The following is a 27,784-nucleotide window of genomic DNA, read 5'->3' as shown; positions in this document are numbered from 1 at the left end:
CAGGTGCACACTTGTACCCAGCTAATATTTGTATTTTCAGTAGAGATGGGGTTTTACGATGTTGGCCAGGCTGGTGTCAAACTCCTGACCTTAAGTGATCGGCCGGCCTCGGCCTCCCAAAGTGCTGGAATTACAGATGTGAGCCACAGTGTTCAGTCCAAGAGTATGTTTAAATAAAAGAAATGCAGTATTTTTATGGAGGTTTTGTAAAGTTTTAAAGACCTACTACATGCAACTACATACAATGTAGAGCCCAAACAAATTCAAACTTCAACGTATTTTGGCCAAAATGCAAAATTTCCACTCAAAAAAAAAGTATACTTACGCACTTTACATTCCTGTAGATTTTTAGATGAACAAGGTTTTTAGATTTTAGATGAACAAGATTTTGACCTTTAAGCTGATTTGAAACTGGTATTTAAAAAACCAAAAAGGGAACCCAAAATTACACAACGAAATGTACCCTCCAATCCAAAACAAAAAAATATTCACTGGGATGTAAAAGTAACCATTGACTATTCAAATTACAAAAGACAATGTTGCAACTGCAACATCCTTCTCCCTGTTTCAACCAGTCCCCTTGTATTCTCCTCATTGATTTAACAGGAAAATGTATTTTTTTTTTTTTTTTTTTTTTTTTGAGACGGAGTCTCTCTCTGTCTCCCGGGCTGGAGTTGCAGTGGCCGGATCTCAGCTCACTGCAAGCTCCACCTCCCGGGTTCACGCCATTCTCCTGCCTCAGCCTCCCGAGTAGCTGGGAGTACAGGCGCCCGCCACCTCGCCCGGCTAATTTTTTGTATTTTTTAGTAGAGACGGGGTTTCACCACGTTCACCAGGTTGGTCTCGATCTCCTTAAAGCTCCAACAGTGGTGAAATTTTCATCAGCAAGATGCGCCTTTTGCATTAATTCTACAGCACCAAGGCAGTTATGTGCACACACTAGACTTAAAAGCCATAAGATTCATTTATGAATAAAAAATAGGTATTAGTTTAAAGACAGCACAATAGATCAGGAGACAAGTGCAGCTGCCTTACTATCAAAAAACAAGCCCAGGCCTCACAAGTTTCTTTATTTTGATACAAGTTTCACTATCACTCAACAGACACAATACTCTCAAAAGTAAAGCTCTTCTTATACACACAACATGTGAATGAAGACTTCTGAAATATTCTTTTCAAATGCTACACAAATCCTCATAGTAACAGGATTATGGAAAAAAACCATAAAAAATTAAGAATATGAATAATGAAACTTCTATTTCTTGGCAGTCTTCCCTCTACTGCAAATCTAATTTGTCCCTAAAATGTATATAAGATGTTGAATTTACTGAAATTTTGATATCTCTTCCCAATTTGCAGCTAACAATAATTGGAATATGGGAAACAACTCTTGAAAACCTCTAATATTTTAATTAACATAGAATTTATGTTACAATCGAGCTTAATAAAAGTTCACTATAATATTCCCTACAACTTTAATCAGTATCTTGCCGTCTCATTTTATATTCAATGATTCCTTTATTTCAAAAACAAAGACATCACATGGTTTGTGACCAACCCCAGTAGCTAGAAGTATTTCCAAATCACTTCTCTCAACTTAAAAAAAAAAAATTAATGTGAAACAAAGGGAGCTCAGAGCTACACCTTCTAAGAGAAAAATGCTGTGATTATTTCACTTAAAAATAAATAGCTGAGTCATAGTAACAAAATTTCACAAAAAGCTTTCTAAGGTGCACTTTAAAAATTACTCCACTTGCCACACTGTTCTGGAAATCAACCTGCACGCCTGTCCTAGGCAATCTATTTGTGTCTCTTGAGTCCTTCAATTATGCAGAACATCAAAGTTTCAAAAACGAATCGCAACAACAGCTATCAAAGGAAGTGGGTTTTGTTAAATAAGCAACAGCCCTAAGCTCCAATAAAATTAACACCCCAAAATCATCAAAGGGCAAAGGCAAAAAGCGTTCTTAAATCTTCTCTAAGTAGCAGTGCCTTAGTTTTACAATTCTTTTCCTTGCTTTTCACTGAAAGGAGAATAAGAAATTCAATTAACAGTGTTAAGGATGAGAACAGTTAGTTCCCAGGCAGAAGATGCAATTTACAATCCAGGTTTGGCCCAGACATCAGCGGGCACACACACGCCAATGTTCAGAGGAAGCTTTCAAGAAATGTCACTATCTAACGGAAGTGTTAAGGCCTTATATGTGTAAGGACTATGGCCAGCCCTGTAAAATGCAACCTAGAAAAACTCCATTGTCCAAAACAACTGAGAGTTTCCTACCATACTCAAAACAGAAAGAACCTGTGTCCTGGACGGCCACTCACATGGAAAGAAGGGCAGCCCATGTGAGTCGTAGTGCCCCCCTGTCAGCTCTGTGACAGATCCACTGGGAGCATCCGACTGTGATCCGGGCCCTCCAAGGCAGAGGCTGCTGGAAGAGGAACACACAGGCAATCTTCACGGCCCTCCTACTTCCGTTCTCAAAACAGAAATGCACTTTTCTCCTAGTCCTCCGCCCTCAGCCCAGTACCCCTCGACAGCTGCGCCCCCTTCAACGAGCTTAAGTGGAAAGAAAAGCAGGTAGTCACCAACTAGGGTCCATGGACCGCGGTTGGTCACAGCGCTTCCCCCCGCGATTCCCCCACGCACCCACCGCCGGCGCCCTCCGGAGAGTCGCTCTGGCCGGGGGCACCGCGAAGCAGAAGCCGGCGTCCCAGTTCGCCCCTCCTCCCCGGGGAAGCGGGGCAGAAAAGCGCAAAGAGGAACTAAGTGAACTGCAAGAGGATGCCCTGAAAGCTCCCTCAAAGAGGGGGTGGGGAGGGGGTGGAAACCAAGAAGGGGCGGAAGGAAGGGGGAAGGAAGAGCAGCCAGAGGAGGAAGGGGGCGAGAGCGAGCGCCCGAGAAGGGGACGAGACTTCGGGAGCGCGGCTGCACCCCATTTGCCCCAGCGGGAGCGGGTGCGCCGGCCTTCGGGGCGCTCCGGCCCAGCAGAGGGCGAGGAAAGAAATGAGGAGGCGACGTCCCCGTCCCCGTCCCCGCCACTTCCTCGCCCCTCGGGAAGGCTCGGTGGGGACTGCAGTGCCCTCGCAGGCTGGAAGCGGCGGCAACGGCCGCTCGCCCCGTCGGAAGGCGCGGACGGCGGGGCCTCCTCCCGGTGCGCGGGCCCGGCTTTCACGCCCCCAGCGCCGGGAAGGCAGCTCCGCGGTGACGCCGGGCGGCCGTGCCGGTTACCTGAAGCGGGGCGAGTCCTTCAGACACTCCTCGAAATCCACCGTCATCTTCATCCTGCCTCCGCGTTGCCTCGCCTCGCCTCGCAGGCGGCGCTGGCAGAGCCGAGGGGGCCGCGGGAGCGGCCGCGCTGGGGACGCAGACGGCTACGGCGGGCGCACGGCCGCGACTAGCGTTGCGCGGAGCTGCGGAGGGCGCCTAGCCCGCTGGTCATAGCAGCCGCGAAGACGGCGACGGCTCGTCAGGCCCCAGTCCGGCCCCTCTTCCTCCCGCCCCAAGTAGAGCGCTGGCCGCAGGGAAACGGCCGGGGAGTGACAGCAGCGGCCAGCCAGCCACGAACCTGGCGGCCAAGGGGCGGGGCATCCGACAGCACCGCCTGCGGGCGCCCGGGCAACGGGTCTGATCGACGGCAGTGCGAGCCAATGAGCAGCGCGACCGTGGGCACCGCCTTGCCACCGCCGCCCCCGAGGGCCAACCGGGATACGCAGGCGTCGCTAGGCGGGACGCACCGGTTGCTGGGAGGCCGGCAGCTGAGGCTCCTTGGGAAGGAAGTCACGTGGCTGCGGCCGCGCTTCCCTCCGAGCCCCCGCCTCTTCTCCTGCTCCCCGAGCCCCGCCCTGCTGAGCTGCCAGCCCGGAGGAGCCGCCTCCTGCAGGTCTGAGGAAGGAAATTTGCTTTTCAAAGCAGATTGGCAGAAATCTGAAGAGGTTAGAGGCAGAAATTATAAAAGGAAGAGATAGGCTAAGCCACCTCTTCCTTTCAGTTTAGAGAAACTGAGGCCAGGAGAGGAGCGAGGATAACTTTAGTGATAAAATCCCATCTTTCACGTATTGGTTCCATCCCTTCATAATTTGAAAATTGCTCCCATGTGCATCTTCTCATATAGCCACAGACCACTTCCTGAAGGAGCTGCCGTTTGGGTTGGACATAGATTTAGGCGGGTATGGGAGGTAGGGTGCTTCGTGTGGAGGAACTCCTCTCAAAACTGCAGAAAGCACTCCGGCTGACTGACACTACTCCCGGTGGTTTTCACCTGTTCTGCAATGGTGGGGTTCTGAAGACCAGGCTCAGCATACTCACCTTGTAACACCTGCCCCTCTAATCCACTTTTTCTAGAAGCACTTTAAGATACTTATCATCTGATCCTACGGCAGGTATTTACCATACTCCTTGATTTTAAGATGCCATTGATTGTAAAAAGTACAAGGATGTCTTATATGTAATGAATAATTTTTAAGGCAACCTAAAAAGCATGGGCGTATCTATAAAAATGCATACGTAGGGTGTTCTAACAGCATAGTGGCTCTGAGTGAGACTCTGGAGGCAAACCTCCTGGATTTAGGTCCCAGCTTTCTCACTTTAAAATGAACATAACACCACAGATGTGATAAAGCTGTACGGTTAACACAGTGCCACATATCAATCATTCAGTAAATGTTGGCTATTGTAATTGTACCATTTGCCTCTTCAGTACTATAATCAAAGGGCTTAAGTCTAAGCTCTCTCACTTTCACTGTCTGAGGTTTTTGTTTGTCTCAGAAATAATTTCGTTCCGTTCCCCAGGCTGGTCTCAAACTCGTGGCCTCAAGTGATCCTCCTGTCTCAGCCTCCCAAAATGCTGGGATTACAGGTGTGAGCCACGCACCTAGCCTTCTAAAGTCTTAATATAACTTTCTGACCATCTGGCTAAGTATGGCATGATGACATACTGTTTTTTATAACCCATCAAGAGATATCTTGATCTCTTTAGCATCTTTAGAAATTAACAGTATAGACAGGGCATGGTGGCTCACGCCTGTAATCCCAGCACTTTGAAAGGCCGAGGTGAGCAGATCCCTTGCTCCAGGAGTTCCAGACCAGGCTGGGCAACATGGTGAAATCCTGTCTCTACAACTCTACAAAAAAATACAAAAATTAGCCAGGCACATGCCTATAGTCCCAGTTATAGTCCCAGTTACTCAAGAGGCTGAGGTGGGAGGGTCACTTAAGCCTAGGAAGTCAAGACCGCAGTGAGCCATGATTGTGCCACTGCACTCCAGCCTGGGTAGACAAAGCAAAACACTGTATCAAACAAAAAAAAAAAAAGAAAGAAAGAAAAAAAAGAAAGGAAAGAAGGACAAAGAAAAATTAACAGTGTAATTTTGAGGCATTTCAAAGAATATAGAAGCATTATATACATTTATTCTTTGCTTATATACTTGATTTCTTTTTTTAATTGTATATCCCTGGAATCTATACAGCTTTTCTTGTTAGCTAAAAACAGACTATTGACTGTTAAATATTCAGGGTCCTCAAGCACATTAGTGGTCAGGCCTCGCTTCCCCAACATTGTAACTTCAATGTCAGATTTGCCAAGAGCGTTGGCAATCTCTACTACATTTGGTTGCATTCCTGATGTGTGACAGCTAATCTGCATATACAATAACTTATTATTTTAATACTCCACCACAGTGTAGCCTTTTAGAAGATACCTAAAGTGACACTTTGGGGTTCAAATTAAAATTCAACTGCATGGCACCACAAAGGCAAATAACTAAGCTAATTATCCAGTGAACATCTTTCTGTGGATGGCTAAATTTGCATATACCCAGTTAGTGATAACACTGTCACAATTTTTCTTCCTTGCCCTGTGGTAAAGCAAGCATTTTGGGGTGTCATTTGTAAGATAAGTCCTAAAGAAACATTAAAGTGGGATGGGGTGGGAGCAGTGGGTCTTAGAATAAAAGAAATACAATATTATTATCCTCATTTTTTTTTTTTTTTTTTTTTTTTTTGTGAGACAAAGTTTTGCTCTACTGCCCAGGCTGGAGTGCAGTGGCACAATCTCGGCCCACTGCAACCTCCTCCTCCCAGGTTCAAGTGATTCCTCTGTCTCAGCCTCCTGAGTAGCTGGGATTATAGGCATGTGCCACCACATCTGGCTAGTTTTTGTATTTTTAGTATAATAATGGAAACCAAGGTCCCAAGATATGAAAATAAATTGCCAGGTGACTCAGGCCATGCACAGGCTGCATGACGCCAGATCCTAACTGCTAACTGCCCTGCCTCCCCTTAAGAATTCTGCCTTTGCAGTTGTAACTCTGTCTGCCCGTGTAGCAATCTCCCTTTCATCTTCTCTGTAAAACACTGCTCTTATGCCACCCCCTCGGGAAGCTTTCTTGGCTGAAATACAAACCTCTCTATTCAACACACAGTAAAAGCTCCTTACTAGGCCCAGTCTGCACTCTAAAAGAATATAAAGTATCAAACCTTAAAAGTCTTCCAAATTTCTTCTCCCCAGACTTCTCAGTCCCTCTCTACGAACCCTCCGGAACCCTGGACAGCCATAGTTCTTCCTGAAAGCTGCTGATTTCCTCTGAGAACACTGTTGGCCATACATCCTCTTGAGCAGAGGTTGTTCAATCTCTCCTCCCTGGTACTCCTTGGTCAGGATACACGGTCAGCAAGAGCCTTACACTGTCTTACTTTCCTTGTTGCTGTTATCCAACAATTTCTAGTAACTCCCTGACTTAGTCTGGCTAATTGCGTTGCAGATTATCTCAAGAAAAGGAAATTGCAATGAGGCTGACTGTGGGCACTACTGGAACTCACAAGGGCAGAAACTCAGGCAACTCTTAGAACTGGTTTTGTCTCTTGTCATCTGCATCCTCTTTCTTTCCTACTTGCCCAACCCCATCAATTTTCCTTTCTGCTTTCTTCTAGGTTCTGCTCCCCTGTGAACCTGGTTTGCATAGAATCTATCATTGCTGCTGATTCCTCTAGAGATGCCCAGCAGGTAGTATAAAACAATGAAACTTTCCAGGTGTGAGCAGCATGGGGTGGTGGAGGCTATGACAAACAGAAAGCATGTGCCCTGTATCCTCAGTTCCAGTCAGTTCCTGCCATACCAGACCTCAAATTTAATAAGAGAAGCCAAACAGCCAGATTTTCATGTGAAATCTCCCAGTTTTCAAATATTGACAACCCTTTCAAAATATTACAAAACATTGCACAGGTTATACAAATAAGTTTCAGGGCCACTCTGCAACTTCTGCTAGATATTTCTTGACAATTATTATTATTTTTTTTTTCCTTTTTCTGAGACGCAGTTTCACTCTTGTTGCCCAGGGTGGAGTTCAATGGCACAATCTCGGCTCACTGCAACCTCTGCCTCCTGGATTCAAGAGATTCTCCTGTCTCAGCCTCCTGAGTAGCTGGGATTACAGGCGCATGCCACCATGCCCAATTAATTTTTGTATTTTTAGTAGAAACGGGGTTTCACCATGTTGGCCAGGCTGGTCTCGAACTCCTGACCTCAAGTGATCTGCCCGCCTCGGCCTCCCAAAGTGCTGGGGTTACAGGCGTGAGCCACAGTGCTCAGCTGACAATTCTTTATACAGCCTTTCAACTTAGGCTCCTGGTGTTAATTGCTTCAATCTGTTTCCCAACTCCCAGATCCCAGGACACAATTGCATTAGCCCAGCTCATCTTTTCATATCAGGCCACACAGGTAGTGGGTCCCTGGCAAGCCAGTAGAGGGATGGAAACATTCAACCTAATCATTTCTACAAGGATGGGGGCTGCAGGACGGCTGACTAGCAGTCAAGGCAATTTCCCCGTAAGAAGATGCTGATGGCTCAGCCCCACAAAAGACAGCTATTTAATACTCACATTCATCCAGGACTTCGGCCCCTGACTCACAGTCCTGTACCCCAGCTTCTACCATCAACTAAGGTAACATCAACATTCACTCATTTTTCTTTCATTCAATAATATTCATTGAGCATTTATTCTGGCCAGACCTTATAATAGGCTCTGGGAGGCTGGGCACGGTGGCTCACACCTGTAATCCTAGCATTTTGGGAGGCCAAGGCGGGCAGATCACTTGTGGTCAGGAGTTCAAAACCAGTCTGGCCAACATGGTGAAACCCCGTCTCTACTAAAAATACAAAAATTAGCCAGGCATGGTGGCACGTGCCTGTAATCCCAGCTACTTGGGAGGCTGAGGCAGGAGAATTGCTTGAACCAGGGAGGCGGAGGTTGCAGTGAGCTGAGACCATGCCATTGCACTCTAGCCTGGGTGACAGAGCGAGACTCCGTCAAAAAAAAAAAAAAAAAAAAAAAGTGACCAGGCGCGGTGGCTCACGCCTGTAGTCTCAGCACTTTGGCAGGCTGAGGCAGGCGGATCACCCCTGAGGCCAGAAGTTTAAGACCAGCCTCGCCAACATGGTGAAACCCTGTCTCTATTAAAAATACAAAATTAGCCAGGCGTGGTTGTGCATGCCTATAATCCCAGGTACTTGGGAGACTGAGGCAGGAGAATCGCTTGAACCCAGGAAGTGGGGGTTGCAGTGAGCTGAGATTGCACCATTGCACTCCAGCCTGGGCAACAAGAGCGAGACTCTGTCTCTAAATAAATAAATAAATAAATAGGCTGTGAGACTTATAGGTGAAAAAATAATCTTTCCCCCTACAACTCTCAGACTATGGTAAGTTCTGTGCCAGGAGTCTTTGAGTATTTACAGGGGCGTACCATAATCTGATAGTCATTTCTACTAAGGAAGGAAATTAGGGTTCTCATATCTCTGTAGATATGAAGAGTCTTGAAAAAGTAAGATCTAAGAAAAGGCGAGTAATGTCTTTCAAAGGATCAAAGGACTTAGTCACAAGGAACTATTTTGACTGAAGCACAGAAGCAAAAGAAACACATGGTCTTCAAGCATTGTAAATTGAGAATATGGCTTTAGAAAAGAAGTAAGAAATGAATTTCTGATACCTACACCATCTGTATCGGAAAGGATCGTACACCATCAATACAGACATTACAAAGAACCTTGTACGCCATGCTAAGGACTGTGTATATTAAAGCGAAGGAAAGCCATTGGAAGAATTTAAGCATGGGAGTGACATAATCTTATTTGCCTTTTAATGGAGAGTGGGACATTTTCAACTGATGCAATTGCAAGCAAGAGATCTTTAAGAAATAAAATTGAGGGCTGGCACGGTGGCTCACGCCTGTAATCCCAGCACTTTGGGATGTCGAGGCAGGCAGATCACAAGCTCAGGAGATAGAAACAATCCTGGCTAACACAGTGAAACCCCATCTCTACTAAAAATACAAAAAATTAGCCAGGCGTGGTGGTGGGCACCTGTAGTCCCAGCTACTCGGGAGGCTGAGGCAGGAGAATGGTGTGAACCCGGGAGGCGGAGCTTGCAGTGAGCCGAGACCGCGCCACTGCACTCCAGCCTGGGCGACAGAGTGAGACTCTGTCTCAAAAAGCTAAATAAAAATAAATAAATAACATTGAAAGAATCTGATGGCCAACCAAATGTGAGGAGGAGGAAAAAGTAAAGACAACTCGTCAGATGACTCCAGGTTGCAGATCTGGGTGACTGGGTAATAGCTAGTGCTATTCATAGAAAGGGGAGAAAGTTTATCTCAAAATATGTCACTTCAGAAAGTCCTTAAATGTTCCCACCTTGTACCATTGTCTCACCCAGAACATCCCATGCACAAGCTCAGCACAGATGTCTCTAGTTGTCTCATTCCCGTATATTCACTTCATGCTCACATTCCCACTCCCACTGCCACCCCAGTTTTCCTTTTTTCTCCCAGGCTGTTGGTATCCACCCTGTCTCACCCTCCACCTCAGGGCAGTTTCATACCCACAGCTCGGGATCGATCCATACATTTTCCTTCTGCTTTCCCCTCTCCTAGTTACTGAGCAAGATTAGAAATAATTTCTATTTTAAAGCAGTAGGAAGCCATTTGAAAAATCTAAACAGAGGAATGGTATCATCTAATTTGTGCTGGAGTGCAGTGGTGTGATCATAACTCACTGCAGCCTCAACCTCCCAGGCTCAAGTGATCCTCCGTCCTCAGCCTCCCGAGTAGTTGGAACTACAGGTGCATGCCACACACCTGGCTAATATTTGTACGTTTTGTAGAGATGGGTCTCACTATTATTGCCAGGGCTGGTCTGGAACTCCGGAGCTCAAGGGATCCTCCCTGCCTCAGCCTCCCAAAGTACTGGGATAACAGGATCCTCCCTGCCTCAGCCTCCCAAAGTACTGGGATAACAGGTATGAGCTGCTGTCCGTGGCCTGATTTGTATTTTAAGGGGGAATAGGTAGGCAAATGAGTGAAGGCTTTTAGGGAGACTCTATCACTGCATTCACCAGCACATGCTTAGGATTCTCAACTGTCTTTTTTTTTTTTTTTTTTTTTTTTTGAGATGGAGTTTTGCTCTTGTCGCCCAGGCTGGAGTCCAGTGACGCAATCTTGCCTCACTGTAACCTCCGCCTCCCGAGTTCAAGTGATTCTTGTGTCTCAGCCTTCTGAGTAGCTAGGATTACAGGCGCCCACCACCACACCCAGCTAATTTTTGTATTTTAAGTAGAGATGGGGTTTCACCATGTTGGCCAGGCTGGTCTCAAATGCCTGACCTCAGGTGATCCACCCGCCTAGGCCTCCCAAAGCGCTGGGATTACAGGCATGAGCCACCGCACCCGGCCTCAACTGTCTTTGTATTATTTATCTGTGACCAGATCCCTGGCCCGCTGGCACAACGGCTGTTCTCAAACCTTGCCACTCTCCTCAAGTCTCCCAGCAAATGTGCCCCACCCCACTCATGATTTGTAGATCCCATTGAGTCTTCAAAAAGAAAATAAGAGTCATTAGGAACACTCTTCTACCCCCAGCCCACATACTCATCTATGTTCGCACTTTTCTCACTTCTTACCCACCTGTCTCAGAGGAAGGTGGCATCTCTTTCTGCCACCCCTGATCCGTGCTCTAGGGACTCCATCCCTTCTGTTCTTTTTGGAGAATGGCTCTATCAATTATCCACTCTTTCTCTGTATCTTCAAACTCTCTACTGACCATTCTTCTCTCTTTGGAAAAAAGGGAAAGAAAATCATACACCATCTGTAACAGAAAGGATTATTTTTGTTGTAAGAGAAACGATGTGAGTTAATGAAAACAAAGGGTTCCTGTTGGGCTAGTTTCACCCAGAACCCAAATGGCTGGCTTTCCTTGAACCTTGAGAAGAATTTAGAACGGGGGCCTGTAAAGCCAGCAGCTCCTTCCTGTCTGTCCTGTCTGTCCATCTGCACATCTGCAGCTTACTTCATCTGACTCTCCAGGCAGCAGCTCCCAACACTACCCAACTAACCAGAGAGGATGGGCTTCCTCTCTAGGCCCCAAATCTGAATTTCTTGGGGAAAGTATTGGCCCAGCTTGGATGCTGTACCCCCACCAAAGGCCAATCAACCATAGTCAAGGAGGCAGCTGTGTACAAACATGGCTCCTGAGAGTCTGCCCCTGTGACCTTGTAGTCGGGAAATCACTTAGCTAAGAAGGGGGACTTGTGAGTTAGAGAAATTCCCCCTGGCTATTGCCAAATTTCCTTCTGTTGCTTTATATCTAAGACTAAGAGCACAGTCTCCACTCCCTAGCTCCACAGTTTCTCCTCCCATTCATTCCAATATCCTCTGCCTTCTGTTCTCCGCTCTCTCCAACACCCCTACTCCCTACCAACTGTTTCAGGAAGGTCACTTTCCAATAGCCAAACCCAAAGCACAATTTCAGCACTTGTTTTCCTGACATCTCCTCAGCATTTGCCACTGTTTCCAAGTCTTTCCACCTTGGAAACTCATGCCACTTTCCTGCTTAAAATTCTTCAAGGGTTGGTCATTGCCTAAGCTATGATTTTTCAACTTTCCCCAATTGTGAAACCCTTTATTTAAAAGAAAAAGCATTTCACTGATGCCAACCATAAAGTAAGTAAAAGCAAAGTTGGTGAGGTTGAAACAGGAATGGGAGACCCAGAGCCTTGCCCACTTGGCCCCACTGCCCACCTCCAGATGACCCCTGTGTGGACTCCAAGGAGCACTCACAGCTCCACTGAGTATAGTTTGAAAACCGCAGGTCTGTAGGACAAACACTGAATTTCGAATTTCATAAATAAGGTCCCTTCAGTATCCGGCACCTGCCAACCTTTCCTGCCTTCTTTGCTGCCGGTCTCTCTACTCCAAATAGGTTCATCCTTCCATGAAGGAGCTGAATTCTCTCGCTTGTTTCAGCGTGCCTCTCTCTCACGCCCATCTGGGTACACGAGGTTTCCTCAGCCTGAACCGGCCTTCTCCCTTTTGTGGACCTGGTGAACTCCTCTTTGTTATTTAAAATTTGGCTTAAATGGAATCTCCTCAGGTACTTTCCCATCACAGTGATGTGACTTTGGGACTCTGGCTGTTCCGTCACCTGTTGTACATAACTGTTGGAACAGGGTTCAGTTCCGTATTACGATCTGAGATTTTTATGCCTGTATACTTGCCAGACCTTCTGCGCGGTGATGTTGTATTTGTTTCATCTTTGTAGCTCTAGAACCTAGCCCAGCACCTGATACTCTTAGCGTCTTAGTCGGTTTTATGTTGCTTATAACAAAATCCCTGAATCTGGGTAATTTGTAAAGGAAAGGATTTATTTCTTACAGTTATGGAGACTGAGAAGTCCAAGGTCTTCTCGGCGGGGGGGACCTTCATGCTGATGGGGACTCTGTGGCGTCCCCAAGGTAGGGCAAGGGGTCACATGGTGAGAGGCTGAGCGTGCTAATGCTTGCTCAGGTTTTTCTCTTCTTCTTTTTTTTTTCATTTTCAAAGTGTATTTACTACTAATCATTTTTTGAGACAGGGTCTCACTCTGTCACCCAGGCTGGAGTACAGCGGTGTGATCACAGCCCACTGCAGCCTCGACCTCCAGGGCTCAAGCTGTCATTCCACCTAGGCCTCCAGAGTAGCTAGGACTATAGGTACGCACCACCACACTCAGCTAATTTATTTATTTATTTATTTATTTATTTATTTATTTATTTATTTTTGAGATGGAGTCTCACTCTGTTGCCCAGGATGGAGGGCAGTGGTACAATCTCAGCTCACAGCAACTTCCACTTCCTGGGTTCAGGCGATTCTCTTGCGGCAGCCTCCCAAGTAGCTGGGACCACAGGTGTGCACCACCACGCCAGGCTAATTTTGTACTTTTAGTGGAGATGAGGTTTCACACTGTTAACCAGGCTGGTCTCAAATTCCTGACCTCAAGTGATCCATCACCTTGGCCTCCCAAAATGTTGGGATTACAGGCGTGAGCCACCACGCCTAGCTTCTGATTTTTTTGTAGAGACATGGTCTCCTTGTGTCGCCCAGGCTGGTTTTTAACTACTGCCCTCAAACAGTCTCCCATCTTGACCTCCCAAAGTGTTGGGAACACAGGCATGAGCCACTGGGCTCAGCCTCTTTTCTTCCCCTTCTTAGAAAACCACCAGTTCTACTCTCTTGATGACCCATTAATCCATTAGCCCATTAGTCCATTAACCCATGAATTCATTCATGAGGGCAGAGCTCTCACAATCCAACCACCTCTTAAATGCCCTGCCTTTCAATACTGCCACACTGGGATTAAGTTTCCAACCCATGAGATTTGGGGGACACAGTCAAACCATAGCACTAGGTGCCTAATAAATATTGAATAAATAGATATATTCTTCTCCCAGTATGACTCTGCTTCTATAATTACTTATGCACATGCATATATTTACCTAACAGATGATACCTACCTGTTAGGGTGGCTGTTAGGGTAAGATACAGATAACAGGGCCTGATTCATCAGTGGTTTACAACCATATAACAGAACTGTCTATATCATTTTCTGTGGTTATTGTTTGTTTGATTTAATATAGATGAGTGGGTCCTACCTCCTGAATCCGGTTTTCCAGGGGTGGGGCCTGGACGTGAGTCTCACAGATGACTCTGATGCCCAGCCTTCACAATGGAAACTCAGGCGCTTAGGCTCATTTTGTAACTCTAGGACCTAGCACAGAGACCAGGAACATAGTAGGTGTTCACTAAATATAGGTGGAGTTAAATTGAAAGACGTTTTCCACTTTCAAAACGTGACTATTTTTATAATCTAACAAGCCAAGAGGTTGAGGTAAGAAGGTAGGTTGAGGCTAATGGGACCCAGACCACAATTTAATTGGGTTCCTTATTGCTGGATCTGTGTGCGAGTGAACTCTGCTGCTCCTGCTTCCTTCTACCCCTGCCCCTCTTCCTGCTTTTATTACATAGTAAGGAAAAAATGTACTCCACCCAGCTACAACCCCCAAAACCCAAAACACCCAGGTTTCTAAGAATTTGCTTCCTAATGTCTTGATTTGGCTGCAGCCTACCCTCTGGGAGCCCTTCTAAAAGTTTTCCTGTCTCGTAACCATGACATTTAATTGACCCGCAAATCCTGTGAACTCTTTTCATGTGACAACTCTTCCATTTGTGTCCTCCTTCCAAACCCCAGGGACATTTCCTTGATTCAGGCCTTTATTCTTCCTTGCCTGGATTACTCCAAATGGCATCCAACTGGTCTCCCTGCCATAGTCTCACTCTCTCCAACTTAGCCCCTCTCTGCTACTAAAAACTATCTTAGGGCTGGGCGTGGTGGCTCACACCTGTCATCCCAGCACTGCGGGAGGCTGAGGCGGGTGGATCACTTGAGGTCAGGAGTTTGAGACCAGCCTGGCCAATGTGGTGAAATCCTATCTGTACTAAAAATACAAAAATTAGCCAGGCGTGATGGTGGGTGCCTGTTATCCTAGCTACCTGGGCAGCTGAGGCAGGAGACTCACTTGAACCCAGGAGGCGGAGGTTGCAGTGAATGAGATCACACCACTGCACTCCAGCCTGGGTGACAGAGTAAGACTCTGTCTCAAAAAAAAAAAACAAAAAAAAAACTTAAAAGCCATTCTGGTCACTCATTTCCAGACTCAAAATACTGTAGTGTCTGTAGTGTCTTCCCATTGCTACCAGCTCACAAGAGCAGTCACTGGCCTTTCTCACCAACCCCATCTTTAATCCTCTCACTGCCACCTCTAAAACTCCAATCATACAAACCATTTCAGCCATGGCCTTTAACAAGCACCAGAAACCAACTCTGGCTAGTCTAAGCAGGAAAAGTATTCCTTAAAATGCTGTTAGGTGTCCCTAGAAGCTTTATTAATGGTAGCCCCAAACTGGAAACAATCCACATGTCCATCAGCAGGTAGAAGGATAAACAAATTGCAGAACAATACTCAGCAATTAAAAAGGTAACATGGGCAAATTCTAAAAATGTTACACCGAATGAAAGAAGCCAGACACAAGAGTATATACTGTATGATTCCATTTCTATAAAATACTGGAAAACACAAAACTCATCTATAGTGACAGTAAACATACCAGCGATTGTCTAGACAGGGGGTGGGGAAGGACTAACTACAGTGGGGTACAAGGGAACTTTTTGGGATGATGGGATTGATCTACATCTTGATTGTAGTGATAATTATACAGGTATAGACATTCATCAAAACCTGTCAACTTACACATTTAAAATAGGTGTATTTTAATTTGTAAACCATACCAGAGTAAATTTGATTATTTGTTTACTTATTTATTTATATGTTTCGGAGACAAGGTCTCCCAATGTTGCCCAGGCTGGTCTGGAACTCCTGGGCTCAAGTGGTCCTTCCACTTCATCTTCCCAAAGTGCTGGGATTACAGGTGTGAGCCACCACACCCGGCCTCTACTCTATTTTCTTACCAGTACACAGCATTCCCTGTTTTGGGATCAGTGTTCCTCGGGTCTTCAGCAGGATCACTGCCACCGATTCTTCAAAATCCATTGCAATGTCTTCTTCTCCAGAAAACCTTCCTCTGGATTTGGGCTCCTTATTTGTTCTCTCCATACACTTTCTGTACCCTCCCCACCATAGCACTTACTAGTCTGTCCATCCATAGAGTGTGAGCTCAAGGGCGGGAACCGACCCTTTTACTTGCATGTGCCAGAGTGTAGCACAGCGCCCGGCTCTTAGTGCACGTTCTACAATTGTACGTCGAAGGAGTTTCTCGCCATTCCTCTTCGCACACTTTATGTTCAAGTAGTGACAAACTGCCTATAGTTTCCCAGGTGTACCATGTCATTTCAAGGCTTTGGGGTCCCTTCATCCAAGAAATGACCTTTTCCCCCTTTGCCACCCCCAAAAGCCTCTGTAAGTGCCTGTGTGTGTGCATATGTGTATGCCTCATACCCACAACCAGTGTTATGAATGGAACATTACCTGCTCTGTTGAACCCCACTGTGAATTCCTCCTTGACTGCCTGTCCTTACCAACTCTTCAGAAATATCCACTATCTTGAATTTGGTGTTTACTACTCCCTTCTTTTCTTTCTACTTTTATATGTATCCCTAAACACTATATTATTTAGTTTTATTTTGGATCTTTATATAAGTGATATAATACTATATATATTACCTGTAACTTTTTTTTAACGAAAAAATCGTGTGAGATTCACCCACTTTGTTTTTTGTTTGTTTTTGTTTTTGTTTTGTTTTGTTTTGTTTGACACGGAGTCTCGCTCTGTCACCCAGGCTAGAGTGCAGTGGCGCAATCTCAGCTCACTGCAAGCTCCGCCTCCTGGGTTCACGCCATTCTCCTGCCTCAGCCTACTCCCAAGTAGCTGGGACTACAGGCGCCCGCCACCATGCCTGACTAATTTTTTGTATTTTTAGTAGAGATAGGGTTTCACCGTGTTAGCCAGGATGGTCTCGATCTCCTGACCTCGTGATCTGGCCATCTCAGCCTCCCAAAGTGCTAGGATTATAGGCGTGAGCCATCCCACCCGGCCTGTTTTTTTTTTTTTTTTTTTTTGAGATGGCGTCTCACTCTGTCACCCAGACTGGAGTGCAGTGGCACGATCTCAACTCACTGCAACCTCCGCCTCCTGGGTTCGAGCAATTTTCCTGCCTCAGCCTCCCGAGTAGCTGGGATTACAGGCACACACCACCACCCCCAGCTAATTTTTGTATTTTTAGTAGAGATGGGGTTTCACCACGTTGGCCAGGCTGGTCTTGAACTCTTGACCTCAAGTGATCCGCCCTCCTCAGCCTCCCGAAGTGCTGGGATTACAGGCGTGAGCCACCACACCCGGCCTACCTATGTTGATCCTATAGTTCTACATCATTCATGTTCACTGCTCTATGAGTGTAATTTATTGATCCATTCTCCTCTGGACATTTGAATTGTTTACAGTTCTTTGTTCTCAGAAACAATGCTGCTGTGAACATTCTTGTCCATACCCCCTAGCGCACATTTACCCGATATCTTCAGGGCCTGCGCCCAGGAGTAGAATTGCTGAGCCATGGAAGGATGCATGTCTTCAACTTTATAACAGGCAGCTTGTTTGCCAAGTGTTTTTGTTTTGATTTGGTTTGGGGTTTTTTGTTTGTTTGTTTTGTTTTTGTTTTGTTTTGTTTTGTTTTGTTTTGAGACAGAGTCTCACTCTGTTGCCAGGCTGGAGTGCAGTGGTGCCATCTCAGCTTGCTGCAACCTCCGCCTCCCGGGTTCAAGCAATTCTCCTGCCTCAGCCTCCTGACTAACTGGGACTACAGGCACATGCCACCATGCTATCGGGGGAACCCGCCCCCAATAATTCAATGGGGGTCCCTGACTTCCCGCAACACATGCCCAGCTAATTTTTGTGTTTTTAGTAGAGACGGGGTTTCACCATGTTAGCCACGATGGTCTCGATCTCTTGACCTTGTGATCCACCTGCCTCGGCCTCCCAAAGTGCTGGGATTACAGGCATGAGCCACCACGCCTGGCCTGTTGGTTGATTTTCAAGACAGAGTCTTGCTTTGTCACCCAGGATAGAATATAATGGCTATCATAGCTCACTGCAACCTTGAACTCTGGGCTCAAGGAATCCTTCTGCATCAGCCTCCTGAGGAGCTGGGAGTGCAGATGCTCCAGCATGCCTGGCTAATTTTTTATTTTTTGTCGAGACACGGTCTTGCCATGTTGCCCAGACTGGTTTCAAACTCCAGGGCTCCATCCTCCAGCCTTGGTGTTAGGACTACAACAATCCTCCCAAAATGTTAGGATTACAGGCATGAGCCACTGCACCTAGTCAGAATACTCTTCTTTTTTATGGTGTCTTTTGATAAACAGAAGTAATTAATTTTAATGTAGTCAAATCTATCTTTTTCTTTAGGATTTGTGCTTCTTGTGCCTGAAGGAATTCTTTCATACCCTGAAGTTCTGAGGACTTTCTTTTATATGTTCTTTAAAAGTTTTGTTTTACTCATGTAAGTCTTCAATCCCACATGTTATCAATTTCTGTCAATGGTATAAGAAAGATAACATTTTTTCTTTTCATTGTCAATATTCAATATAAAAAGATAACTTATTTTGTTTTTGAAACAAAGTCTCGCTGTGTCATCCAGGCTGGAGTGCAGTGATGCAATCACTGCCCACTGCAGCCTCTGCCTCATGGGTTCAAGCGATTCTCCTGCCTCAGCCTCCCGAGTAGCTGGGACTACAGGCGCCGCCACCATGCCTGGCTAATTTTGTATTTTTAGTAGAGACGGAGTTTCACCATGTTGGCCAGATTGGTCTCTCACTCCTGGCCTCAAGTGATCCACCTGCCATGGCCTCCCAAAGTGCTGAGATTACAGGTGTGAGTAACCACACCTGGCCAAAAGATAACACTTAAAAAAAATTGATAATTAATTTTTTCTAATTCTGTGCATTGGAAAATCCATTCATGTCTATAGCTCTATTTCCTCTACAAGCTCATGAATTCTTTTTTGTGTTGGTTTGGTCTTTTTTGAGACAGGGCCTCACTCTATCACCTGGGCTGAGTGCAGTGACACAATTGTGGCTCACTGCAGCCTCGGGCTTCTGGGCTCAGGCAATGCTGCTTCAGCCTCCTGAGTAGCTGGGTCTATAGGGATGCACCACCATGCCTGGCTAATTTTTTATTTTCTCTAGAGACAGGGTTTCACTATGTTGCACACTCTGTCTCCAGCTCCTGGATGCAAGCAATCCTCCCACCTTGGCCTCCCCAAGTGCTGGGATTACAGACATGAGCCACTGTGCCCGGCCATCATGAATTATTATTATTATTATTTTTTGAGATGGAGTCTTGCTCTGTTGCCCAGGCTGGAGTGCAGGCTGGAGCCGCCATCTCGGCTCACTGCAAGCTCCATCTCCCGGGTTCACGCCATTCTCCTGCCTCAGCCTCCCAAGTAGCTGGGACTACAGGCGCCCACCACCACGCCTGGCTAATTTTTTTTTAATTTTTAGTAGAGACGGGGTTTCACTGTGTTAGCCGGGATGGTCTCGATCTCCTGACCTTGTGATCTGCCGGCCTCGGCCTCCCAAAGTGCTGGGATTACAGGCGTGAGCCACCGCGCCCGGCCCATGAATTCTTTAAAAGTAGGGACAGTGTGTTAGTTTTCAGTGTTTTCTCAATGCCTAGAATAGTTTCTTGCACTGCAAACGTTCTATAAATGTTGTTAAATTTGTTTCTGTACTCTTAAGTTCCTAAATACCATAGACCACCTGAGCTAGAAGGAACCCAAAAGCATTATCTTGGTTTAGTGCCTTTATTCTACCGGTGAGGAAATGGAGGCCCTGTAAGAGTAAACGGTGCATTTGTGAGCTCACATGATTCGGTGCTGGGGCCAGGGCTCAGTGCATCACTTCCTGTTTCTCCTCAAACTCCAGGCACTGAGTCCAGCTCCACTTACCCCGGTCACACAGTCCCAAAACAAAATCAGAGCTCCGTTACCAAGGACAAAGACAGGGGCTGGTGTCTGTTACAATGGCAATGGATTAATGCATTTAACTCTTACAAATCCAAAAGGGAAAGAAGGAAAAGCCCAAAAAGTAGTTATGTTAAAAAGTGGAAGAAATACAAATGGACAAAAAAAAATTGAATTCAAAAATCAAACACATGCAAGTTAGAAAGGTGCACCTCTTCGTCCCCTATCACATGGTCAAGATAGAAGATAATGCCTTAGAAAATACTGCATGAGAATGTGTACTTCCTGAGAGCAGAGACCAGCTGCTTTTTTCACCATCATATCCCTATCATGTGGCATCGGGCCTGGCCAATAGTTAGGCTCAATTCATATTTAATATTTAATATACAACTAGCACACCTGCCAGATATGAGCTTTCCTTATTGCTGAGAGGTGAGCAAATCCAAATCCTCCAGCCCTCCTTCTCACACACACAGTCCATTAGGAAATGCCTGTTCTGAAAAAAAAGCCTGGCTTGCTGTGCTGCGCAGTTCTGAAAGTGCTGGTTCAGGAGAAGATAAGTTACCTTCAAAAACGAAACAGGAAACATGTAAGAGGAAACATTATGTAAGTATTGGTGAGACTCTGTGGATAAAGATTCTCATACATCCTATTGGTGGGATCATAGAACTTTTCTAGTTTGGCAATATATATCCAAATTTTAAATATGTTTATCTTTTGAATTTATCCTCAGAAAAGGACAGGACAAATAATAAGTATACACACACACACACACACACACACACACACAAATATGGCTGTTTGCTGCAATGTTGTTTCTAGAGAAAAAAAAGGATACATCCTTAATTTTCACTAATAGATGGGTTAAATGAATTGCAGTATATCCATACAGTAGAATACCATGTAGAGCATGTTTAGTCCTAAAAAAAAAAAGAAGTATTCGTTTTTAAAATGTTCTAATGTTGACATTACTAATAGCCCTTTGCACCAAAACAAATGCTTGCTAAAATGCTACAAGTCCAAAACTACACATTCAAAATACAAGATGTGTCCAGGCGCAGTGGCTCACGCCTATAATCCCAGCACTTTGGGAGGCTGAGGCAGGCGGATCACTTGAGGTCAGGAGTTCGAGACCAGCCTGACCAACATGGTGAAACCCTTCTCTACTGAAGATACAAAAATTAGCCAGCATGGTGGCGGGCACCTGTAATCCCAGCTACTCAGGAGGCTGAGGCAGGAGAATCACTTGAACCCGGGAGGTGGAGGTTGCAGTGAGCTGAGATTGCGCCATTGCACTCCAGCCTGGGCGACAGAGCAAGACTCTGTCTCAAAAAAAAAAAAAAAAAAAATGTGTGTGCTCTGGGAATGCAATAGGAAGAATGATGTTTTGAGTTAGTAAAAATAGCCAGAGTGAGGAATAAACTGTTAGAGAAATGGCGGAGTCCAGAGGTGCCAGGAGTGATCCACCCCCACCCTTGAGCCTCCGTGCCCCCAAGTGCACTGCTGTTCAGTGGACTGCGATTTCTACATGATTGGTCACAACATAGTTAATTCAAAGAACAGAAACTGTCCAACTCCCCTGGTCCCAGCTCCCACTGCTCTGGATCCTCATGGTTCCGTCTCCTGGCTTTCTTAACTGCTCTCAGATAATTAGATTTGTTAGAGCAAAACTAATTGGTAGGCTAGTGCCAAGGGCGTGCTGCCACTGACAAAGCGGGTGTAGCACTACTGCATTGGCTAAATTGCTACATACATGCAATTAGTCAGAGTCAACCCTTCCCTCCACCCATGGAACAGCTGACCTGCCAGGCAACTATCTGGCAAAGGAGTTCGGCAGAGATGACCAGTGGGCCTGTGGGCCTCCAATCTTCTGGTGATCATACCAGCCCTACTTTCCTCCTCAGCGGACTCCATAATTGGCAACTAAAAGGGGAGCCTGGGTAGGCAGGGGCATTGCCCACTGAGCTGTCGGCAGCTTGTCGATGTGACTCTCGAACACAGCAGAGGTGGGTGGCACTATGGAGATAAGCAATTCACACCTCCCCATATTTCCTCCCACTCCCTAACTTGGAAACACAAGGTGCTCTGGGCTCTGGAATCAGCCTCCCTCAGCTGTTGTGCTATGACTTATGCTTTGCCAAATGCTTCCTTAGGGCTGTCCCTTGAGGAGTGGTTAGGTTTTGCCTTGTAACTCACTGTACATCACAGCAAGACATTTAGCCACACTCCCAAACAGGGAGGATTTCCTACATCTAGAGTCATCGTCTTACAGAGCTATAAGAACTTCAAAGATCCTGGAAAGGACTCACCCAGGTTGGCACAGCTAGCTTGCAGAACAAGAATTAGAGCAGGTCCCATGAAGCAGCATTTCTTAAACTTGGGAAACTGGGATCCATAGGCAGGTATACATTTTACCTGATGAGCAATGAGTATAAAATATACATAAGTGTGAGGATAAACATATGTGTGTGTATATATATGTATATCCTCAATTATATCTATAATATATCCTTCAATTATGTGTGTGTGTATATATACACACACACACACACACATATATATATAATTGAAACAGAGATGTCACACACATTACTTACCCTTTCTAAATCCTAATCCTATGTTCCACTTTCTATTCTTGAGTAGGGGATTTTTTTTTTTTTTTTTTTTTTGAGACAGAGTTTCACTCTCGTTGCCGAGGGGAGTGCAATGACGTGGTCTCAGCTCACTGCAACCTCAGCCTCCTGGGTTCAAGCAATTCTCCTGCCTCAGTCTCCCAAGTAGCTGGGATTACAGGCATGCGCCACCACACCTGGCTAATTTTGTATTTTTAGTAGAGACAGGGTTTCTCCATGTTGGTCAGGCTGGTCTTGAACTCCTGACCTCAGGTGATCCACCTGCCTCAGCCTCCCAAAGTGCTGGGATTACAGGTGTGAGCTACCACGCCCAGCCTCTTGTTGGGGATCTTTTAGCTGCTTTTGATCCACTAAATTGGTTTATGACCCATTAATGAGTCACAACCTTAAGTTTAAAAAACGCTGTACAGGGCTGGGCACAATGGCTCTTGTTTGTAATACGGCACTTTGGGAGGCCAAGGCGGGAGGATTGCTTGAGCACAGGAGTTGGAGACCAGTCTGGGAAACATAGTAAGACCTCATCTCTTAAAAAAAAAATAAAATTAAGGCCAGGCGCTCAAGCCTGTAATCCCAGGACTTTGGGAGGTCGAGGTGGGCAGATCACGAGGTCAGGAGATCGAGACCATCCTGGATAACATGGTGTAACCCCGTCTCTACTAAAAAAATACAAAAAATTAGCTGGGCGTGGTGGCAGGCGCCTGTAATCCCAGCTACTCGGGAGGCTGAAGCAGGAGAATGGCGTGAACCCGGGAGGTGGAGCTTGCAGTGAGCTGAGATCGCGCCACTGCACTCCAGCCTGGGAGACAGCGAGACTCTGTCTCAAAAAATAAATAAATAAATAAATAAATAAATAAATAAATAAATAAAATAAAATTGAATTAAAAAAAAAAAGTACCATACAGGGCTGGGGACAGCGGCTCATGCTTGTAATCCCAATGCTTTGGACGACCAAGGTGGGAGGATCACTTGAGCCCAGGAGTCCAAGACCAGCCTGGGCAACATAGGGAAACCCTGTCTCTACAAAAAAAAAATTAAAGAAAAGTAGCCAGGGCATGGTGGTGCTGGCCTGTGGTTCCAGCTACTCAGGAGGCTGAAGTGGAACGATCTTGAGCACAAAGGGTCAAGGCTGCAGTGAGCCAAGATTGCACCACTGCACTCCAGCCTGGGGAACAGGGTAAGACCCTTTCTCAAAAAACAAACAGAAAACTTAAGGCCTATCAAGTTAATCCTTTTAATAAAATTCCAGCATCCCCCTGTTGCTGGTAATAATACTAGCTAACACTCACGCCATGCTTACAATGTACCAGGTACTCTTTTTCTTTTGAGATGAAGTTTTGCTCTGGTTGCCCATGCTGGAGTGCAATGACGCGATCTTGGCTCACTGCAACCTCCACCTCCAGGGTTCAAGTGATTCTCCTGCCTCAGCCTCCTGAGTAGCTGGGATTACAGGCATGCGCCACTACACCCGGCTAATTTTATATTTTTAGTAGAGATGGGGTTTCTCCATGTTGGTCAGGCTGGTCTGGAACTCCCAGCCTCAGGTGATCTGCCCGTCTTGGCCTCCCAAAGTGCTGGGATTACACGCGTGAGCCACGGTGCCTGGCCAAGTACCAGGCACTCTTCTAAACACCTTATTTACATTTAGCTTATCTATTCCTCACAGCAGCCCTAGAACAAGCTTGTCCAACCCGTGGCCTGCAGGCCGCACGCAGCCCAGGATGGTTTTGAATGCGGCCCAACACAAATTTGTAAGCTTTGTTAAAACAATATGAGACTTTTTTTTGCTATTATTTATTTATTTATTTATTGAGCTCATCAGCTATCATTAGTTTTAGTGTATTTTATGTGTGGCCCGAGGCAATTCTTCTTCCAGTGTGGCCCAGAGAAGCCAAAAGATTGGACACCGCTGCCCTGGAGGTAGGGTTACTATCATACTCCTCTTAACAGGGATGATGAGTAACGGCCCAAAGACACACAGCTAGTAAGAGACGGGGCCAGGATTTGAACCCAAGCAGCAGTGTAATTCCAGACTAAGCAATCTTGGCCAGAATTCCCCACAGTGATTAACAGTGAATCCAACTGCTTAAAATAAGTTTCCAAGCCGTATCATGCTGCCTCTGTATGCTCCAGCCTGCTGGCCATTCGCATGACCTCATACTTGCTGTTCCCTGTGTTTAAAACATGTCCCCTCTGCATTTGGTTAATTCCTACACAGGCTTCACTTCAGGTCCTCCCCTATTTTCTTATACTACCTGAGATATCAGTGTTCCCATAACACTCTCTCCTTTCTTCCTTCTCTGTCCCTCATTCATCCATCCATTCAATTTTTTGTTTGTTTGTTTTTGAGATGGAATCTTGCTCTATCACCAGGCAGGAGTACAGTGGCACAATTTTGGCTCACTGCAATCTCTGCCTCCCAGGTTCAAGTGATTCTCCTGCCTCAGCCTCACGAGTAACTGGGATTGCAGGCGCATGCCACTCTGTCCGGCTAATTTTTGTATTTTCAGTAGAGAAGGGGTTTCATACATGTTGGTCAGGATGGTCTCAATCTGACCATGTGATCCACCCGCCTCGGCCTCCCAAAGTGCTGGGATTACAGGTGTGAGCCACCACGCCCGGCCTGTCCATTCAATTTATCTGATAATAAATTATTTACTGAGCACTTACCCCATGCAAGGAGATGCAGCAGCCACGAAGACAAAGTCCCCGCCCTTGTGAGCTCATATTTTCCGAAGGGGGAGTATGGAGATAATAAACGATTAAATAATATGTCAAGTGGTGATAGGTGTTAACGAGAAAAGGCAGGGTTAGGTGGGCTGGACACGTGCCTATTTTGTCGGGAGGCTGAGGATGGGCTCATGGAGGAGGTGACATCCCAGCAGAGACCAAAGGGAGTATGAGACAGCCTTGTGGATTTCTGGGGGAGGAGTAGTCCAGAAAGAGAGAACAGCCGGTGCAAAGACCCTGAGTGGAAAGAATGCTTGGATGGTCCAGGAATGCAGTGTGGCTGGAGCAGAGTAAGCCAAGGGTAACTGGAGAAAGTGAGATCCGCAAGATACCGGGGCCCAGATGGCTTAGGGCCTTGGAGGTCACTTTGTCTTTTACCCTGTGGTGAGCTGGGGAGCCGCTGGGGGATTTTGAGCAGAAGCCTGATGTATTAGTTTTCTATTCCTGCTAGAACAAATTACCACTAATTTAATGGCTTAAAACAACACAAATTTATTATCTTACAGTTCCGGAGGTCAGAAGTTATCTCACTGGGATGAAATCAGTATGTTGGCAGGGCTGCATTCCTCCTGGAGGCACTAGGGCAGTCTGTTTCCCTGCCTCTTCCACATTCTAAAGGTCCCCTCACTCTATCTTCGAAGCCAGCAACGTTGCCTTTCTCTGACTGTTTTTCTGTGGTCATGTCTCCCTCAGACCACACTCAGGAAAGGTTATCCTCTTTTAAGAATTCATGTGATTAGGTTGAGCCCACCTGAATAATCCAGAATAATCTCCCTAGCTCAAGGTCCTTAATCATATCTGTGAAAAAATTTTTTTTTTTTTTTTTTTTTGAGATGGAGTCTCATTCTGTCACCAGGCTGGAGTGCAGTGACATGATCTTGGCTCACCGCAACCTCCGCCTCCCAGGTTCAAGCGATTCTCCTGCCTCAGCCTCCCAAGTAGCTAGGATTACAGGCGCACGCCACCATGCCCTGCTAATTTTTGTACTTTTAGTAGAGTCAGAGTTTCACCATGTTGGTCAGGCTGGTCTTGAACACCTGACCTTGTGATCCACCCACCTCAGCCTCCCTAAGTGCTGGGATTACAGGTGTGAGCCACCACACCTGGCCTGTGAAATCTTTTTGGCCATGTAAGGCAACACATTCATAAGCCCCAGGGATTAGGACACGGCCATGTTTGGTGATGGGGAGGGAGTATTCTGCCTATAGCAAGTGACATAATCTGAAGAGTTTTAACAGGATCACCCTTGGCTGCTCTGTGGGGAATAAATTATAGGGGACAAGGGTAGAGGCAGGGAGACAGATATTTAGGAGAGTACTGGCATAATCCAGGTTCTCAAGAGTTGATCAAAGCCCAGACCCGGGTGCCAGTAGAAGAAGTGGCAGGATATGATCAAGGTCTGGCCTTTTTCTGAAGGTAGAACTGACAGGATTTGCTGAGGGACTGGATGTGGAGTGTGAGAGAAGAGGAGTCAAGGATAACTCCAAGACTGACCCTCCACCCGCTTATAGTACTTAACAGATGCCTCCTTTATTCAACTGTTCAACCGTCTTCCTTGTCACACTAAAAGTTCTGACAGAGAAGGCCCCAAATCTAGCTTCCTCATTGTTGTATCCTCACATCTATGAGTGCACGGAACACAGCAAAACAGTGCAGAGCTACTACTTATTGAGCCATTATTATACAGTAGGCACTTTATGTACTGTTATTTAATAATCAGAACAGCCGGCCAGGCGCGGTGGCTCACACCTGTAATCCCAGCACGTTGGGAGGCCGAGGCAGGTGGAGCTTGAGGTTAGGAGTTCGAGACCAGCCTGACCAACATGGTGAAACCCCATCGCTAGTAAAGATATAAAAAATTAGCTGGGCATGATAGTGTGCACCTGTAATCCCAGCTACTCAGGGGGCTGAGGTGGGAGAATTGCTTGAACCTGGGAGCGGGAGGTTGCAGTGAGCTGAGATCGTGCCATTGCACTCCAGCCTGGGCGACAGGTCAAGACTCCATCTCAAAAAAAAAAAAAAAATCAGAACAGCCTTATGAAGTAGTTACTATTATTATCCCCACTTACTAACTGAGGATACTGAGGCCCAGAGAGATCAAATGACTCATAACAGTAAATAGAAGAACTGAGATTTAATCCATATTAAATAAATAAATTCATTGAAATTCAGCAAAAATTTGGGTTTATCTAAATATTCTGACTGCGTATGAAATGGGAGATGGGGAAAAGGATACAGATTTGTAAACCTGTCAAAGTTGTAGTCATAGAAGAATCATGTCAGGAAATAGCAAAAGTTAGAGCCACTAACTCAGAATTGTCAAACTCTGTAGTCAGTCTTACCTGTGGTATGGTTGATGTCATGAGTGAAGCAGGCAGTAATTTCAGAAATGTTTTGTAACCACACTGGAGGCAAAGAAGAGAAAAACAGATGACATCAGAGAGACGATGCTGGTTCAGTGAAAAATGCCCAGACCTGATAGTGAAGGAGAGATTTTAGTCTCACTTTAGTCCCAACCACTTATTAGCCAATACATTTGAGGTATTGACTTCATCTCTCTGAGACCATCTCAACTCTAAAGGGAATATG

The 27,784-nt window shown here is 45.9% G+C and overlaps 1 protein-coding gene across 7 annotated transcripts in view; it reads right to left on the bottom strand.

Annotated features, from left to right (window-relative positions):
- Positions 1–3,566, bottom strand: part of ACAP2 (ArfGAP with coiled-coil, ankyrin repeat and PH domains 2) — a 179,449-nt gene extending 175,883 nt beyond the window's left edge. For 5 of the 7 annotated variants that reach the window (XR_007723273.1, XM_050779140.1, XM_050779143.1 and 2 more), the window contains exon 1: positions 3,233–3,566. Coding sequence is in view for 5 of the 7 variants with exons in the window: in XM_050779140.1 (XP_050635097.1) it covers positions 3,233–3,285 (53 nt within the window). In the remaining 2 variants the exon portion in view is untranslated. Of the gene's footprint in view, positions 1–2,325; positions 2,624–3,232 lie in introns of those variants that run through there. The other 2 variants (XM_050779149.1, XM_050779142.1) reach the window with 2 other exon arrangements.
- Between the last annotated feature and the right edge of the window lie 24,218 nt (positions 3,567–27,784).

This window comes from Macaca thibetana, chromosome 2, assembly GCF_024542745.1.
Source record: "Macaca thibetana thibetana isolate TM-01 chromosome 2, ASM2454274v1, whole genome shotgun sequence".
Taxonomy (NCBI): domain Eukaryota; kingdom Metazoa; phylum Chordata; class Mammalia; order Primates; family Cercopithecidae; genus Macaca; species Macaca thibetana.
This window is presented reverse-complemented; position numbering and strand designations above follow the sequence as displayed.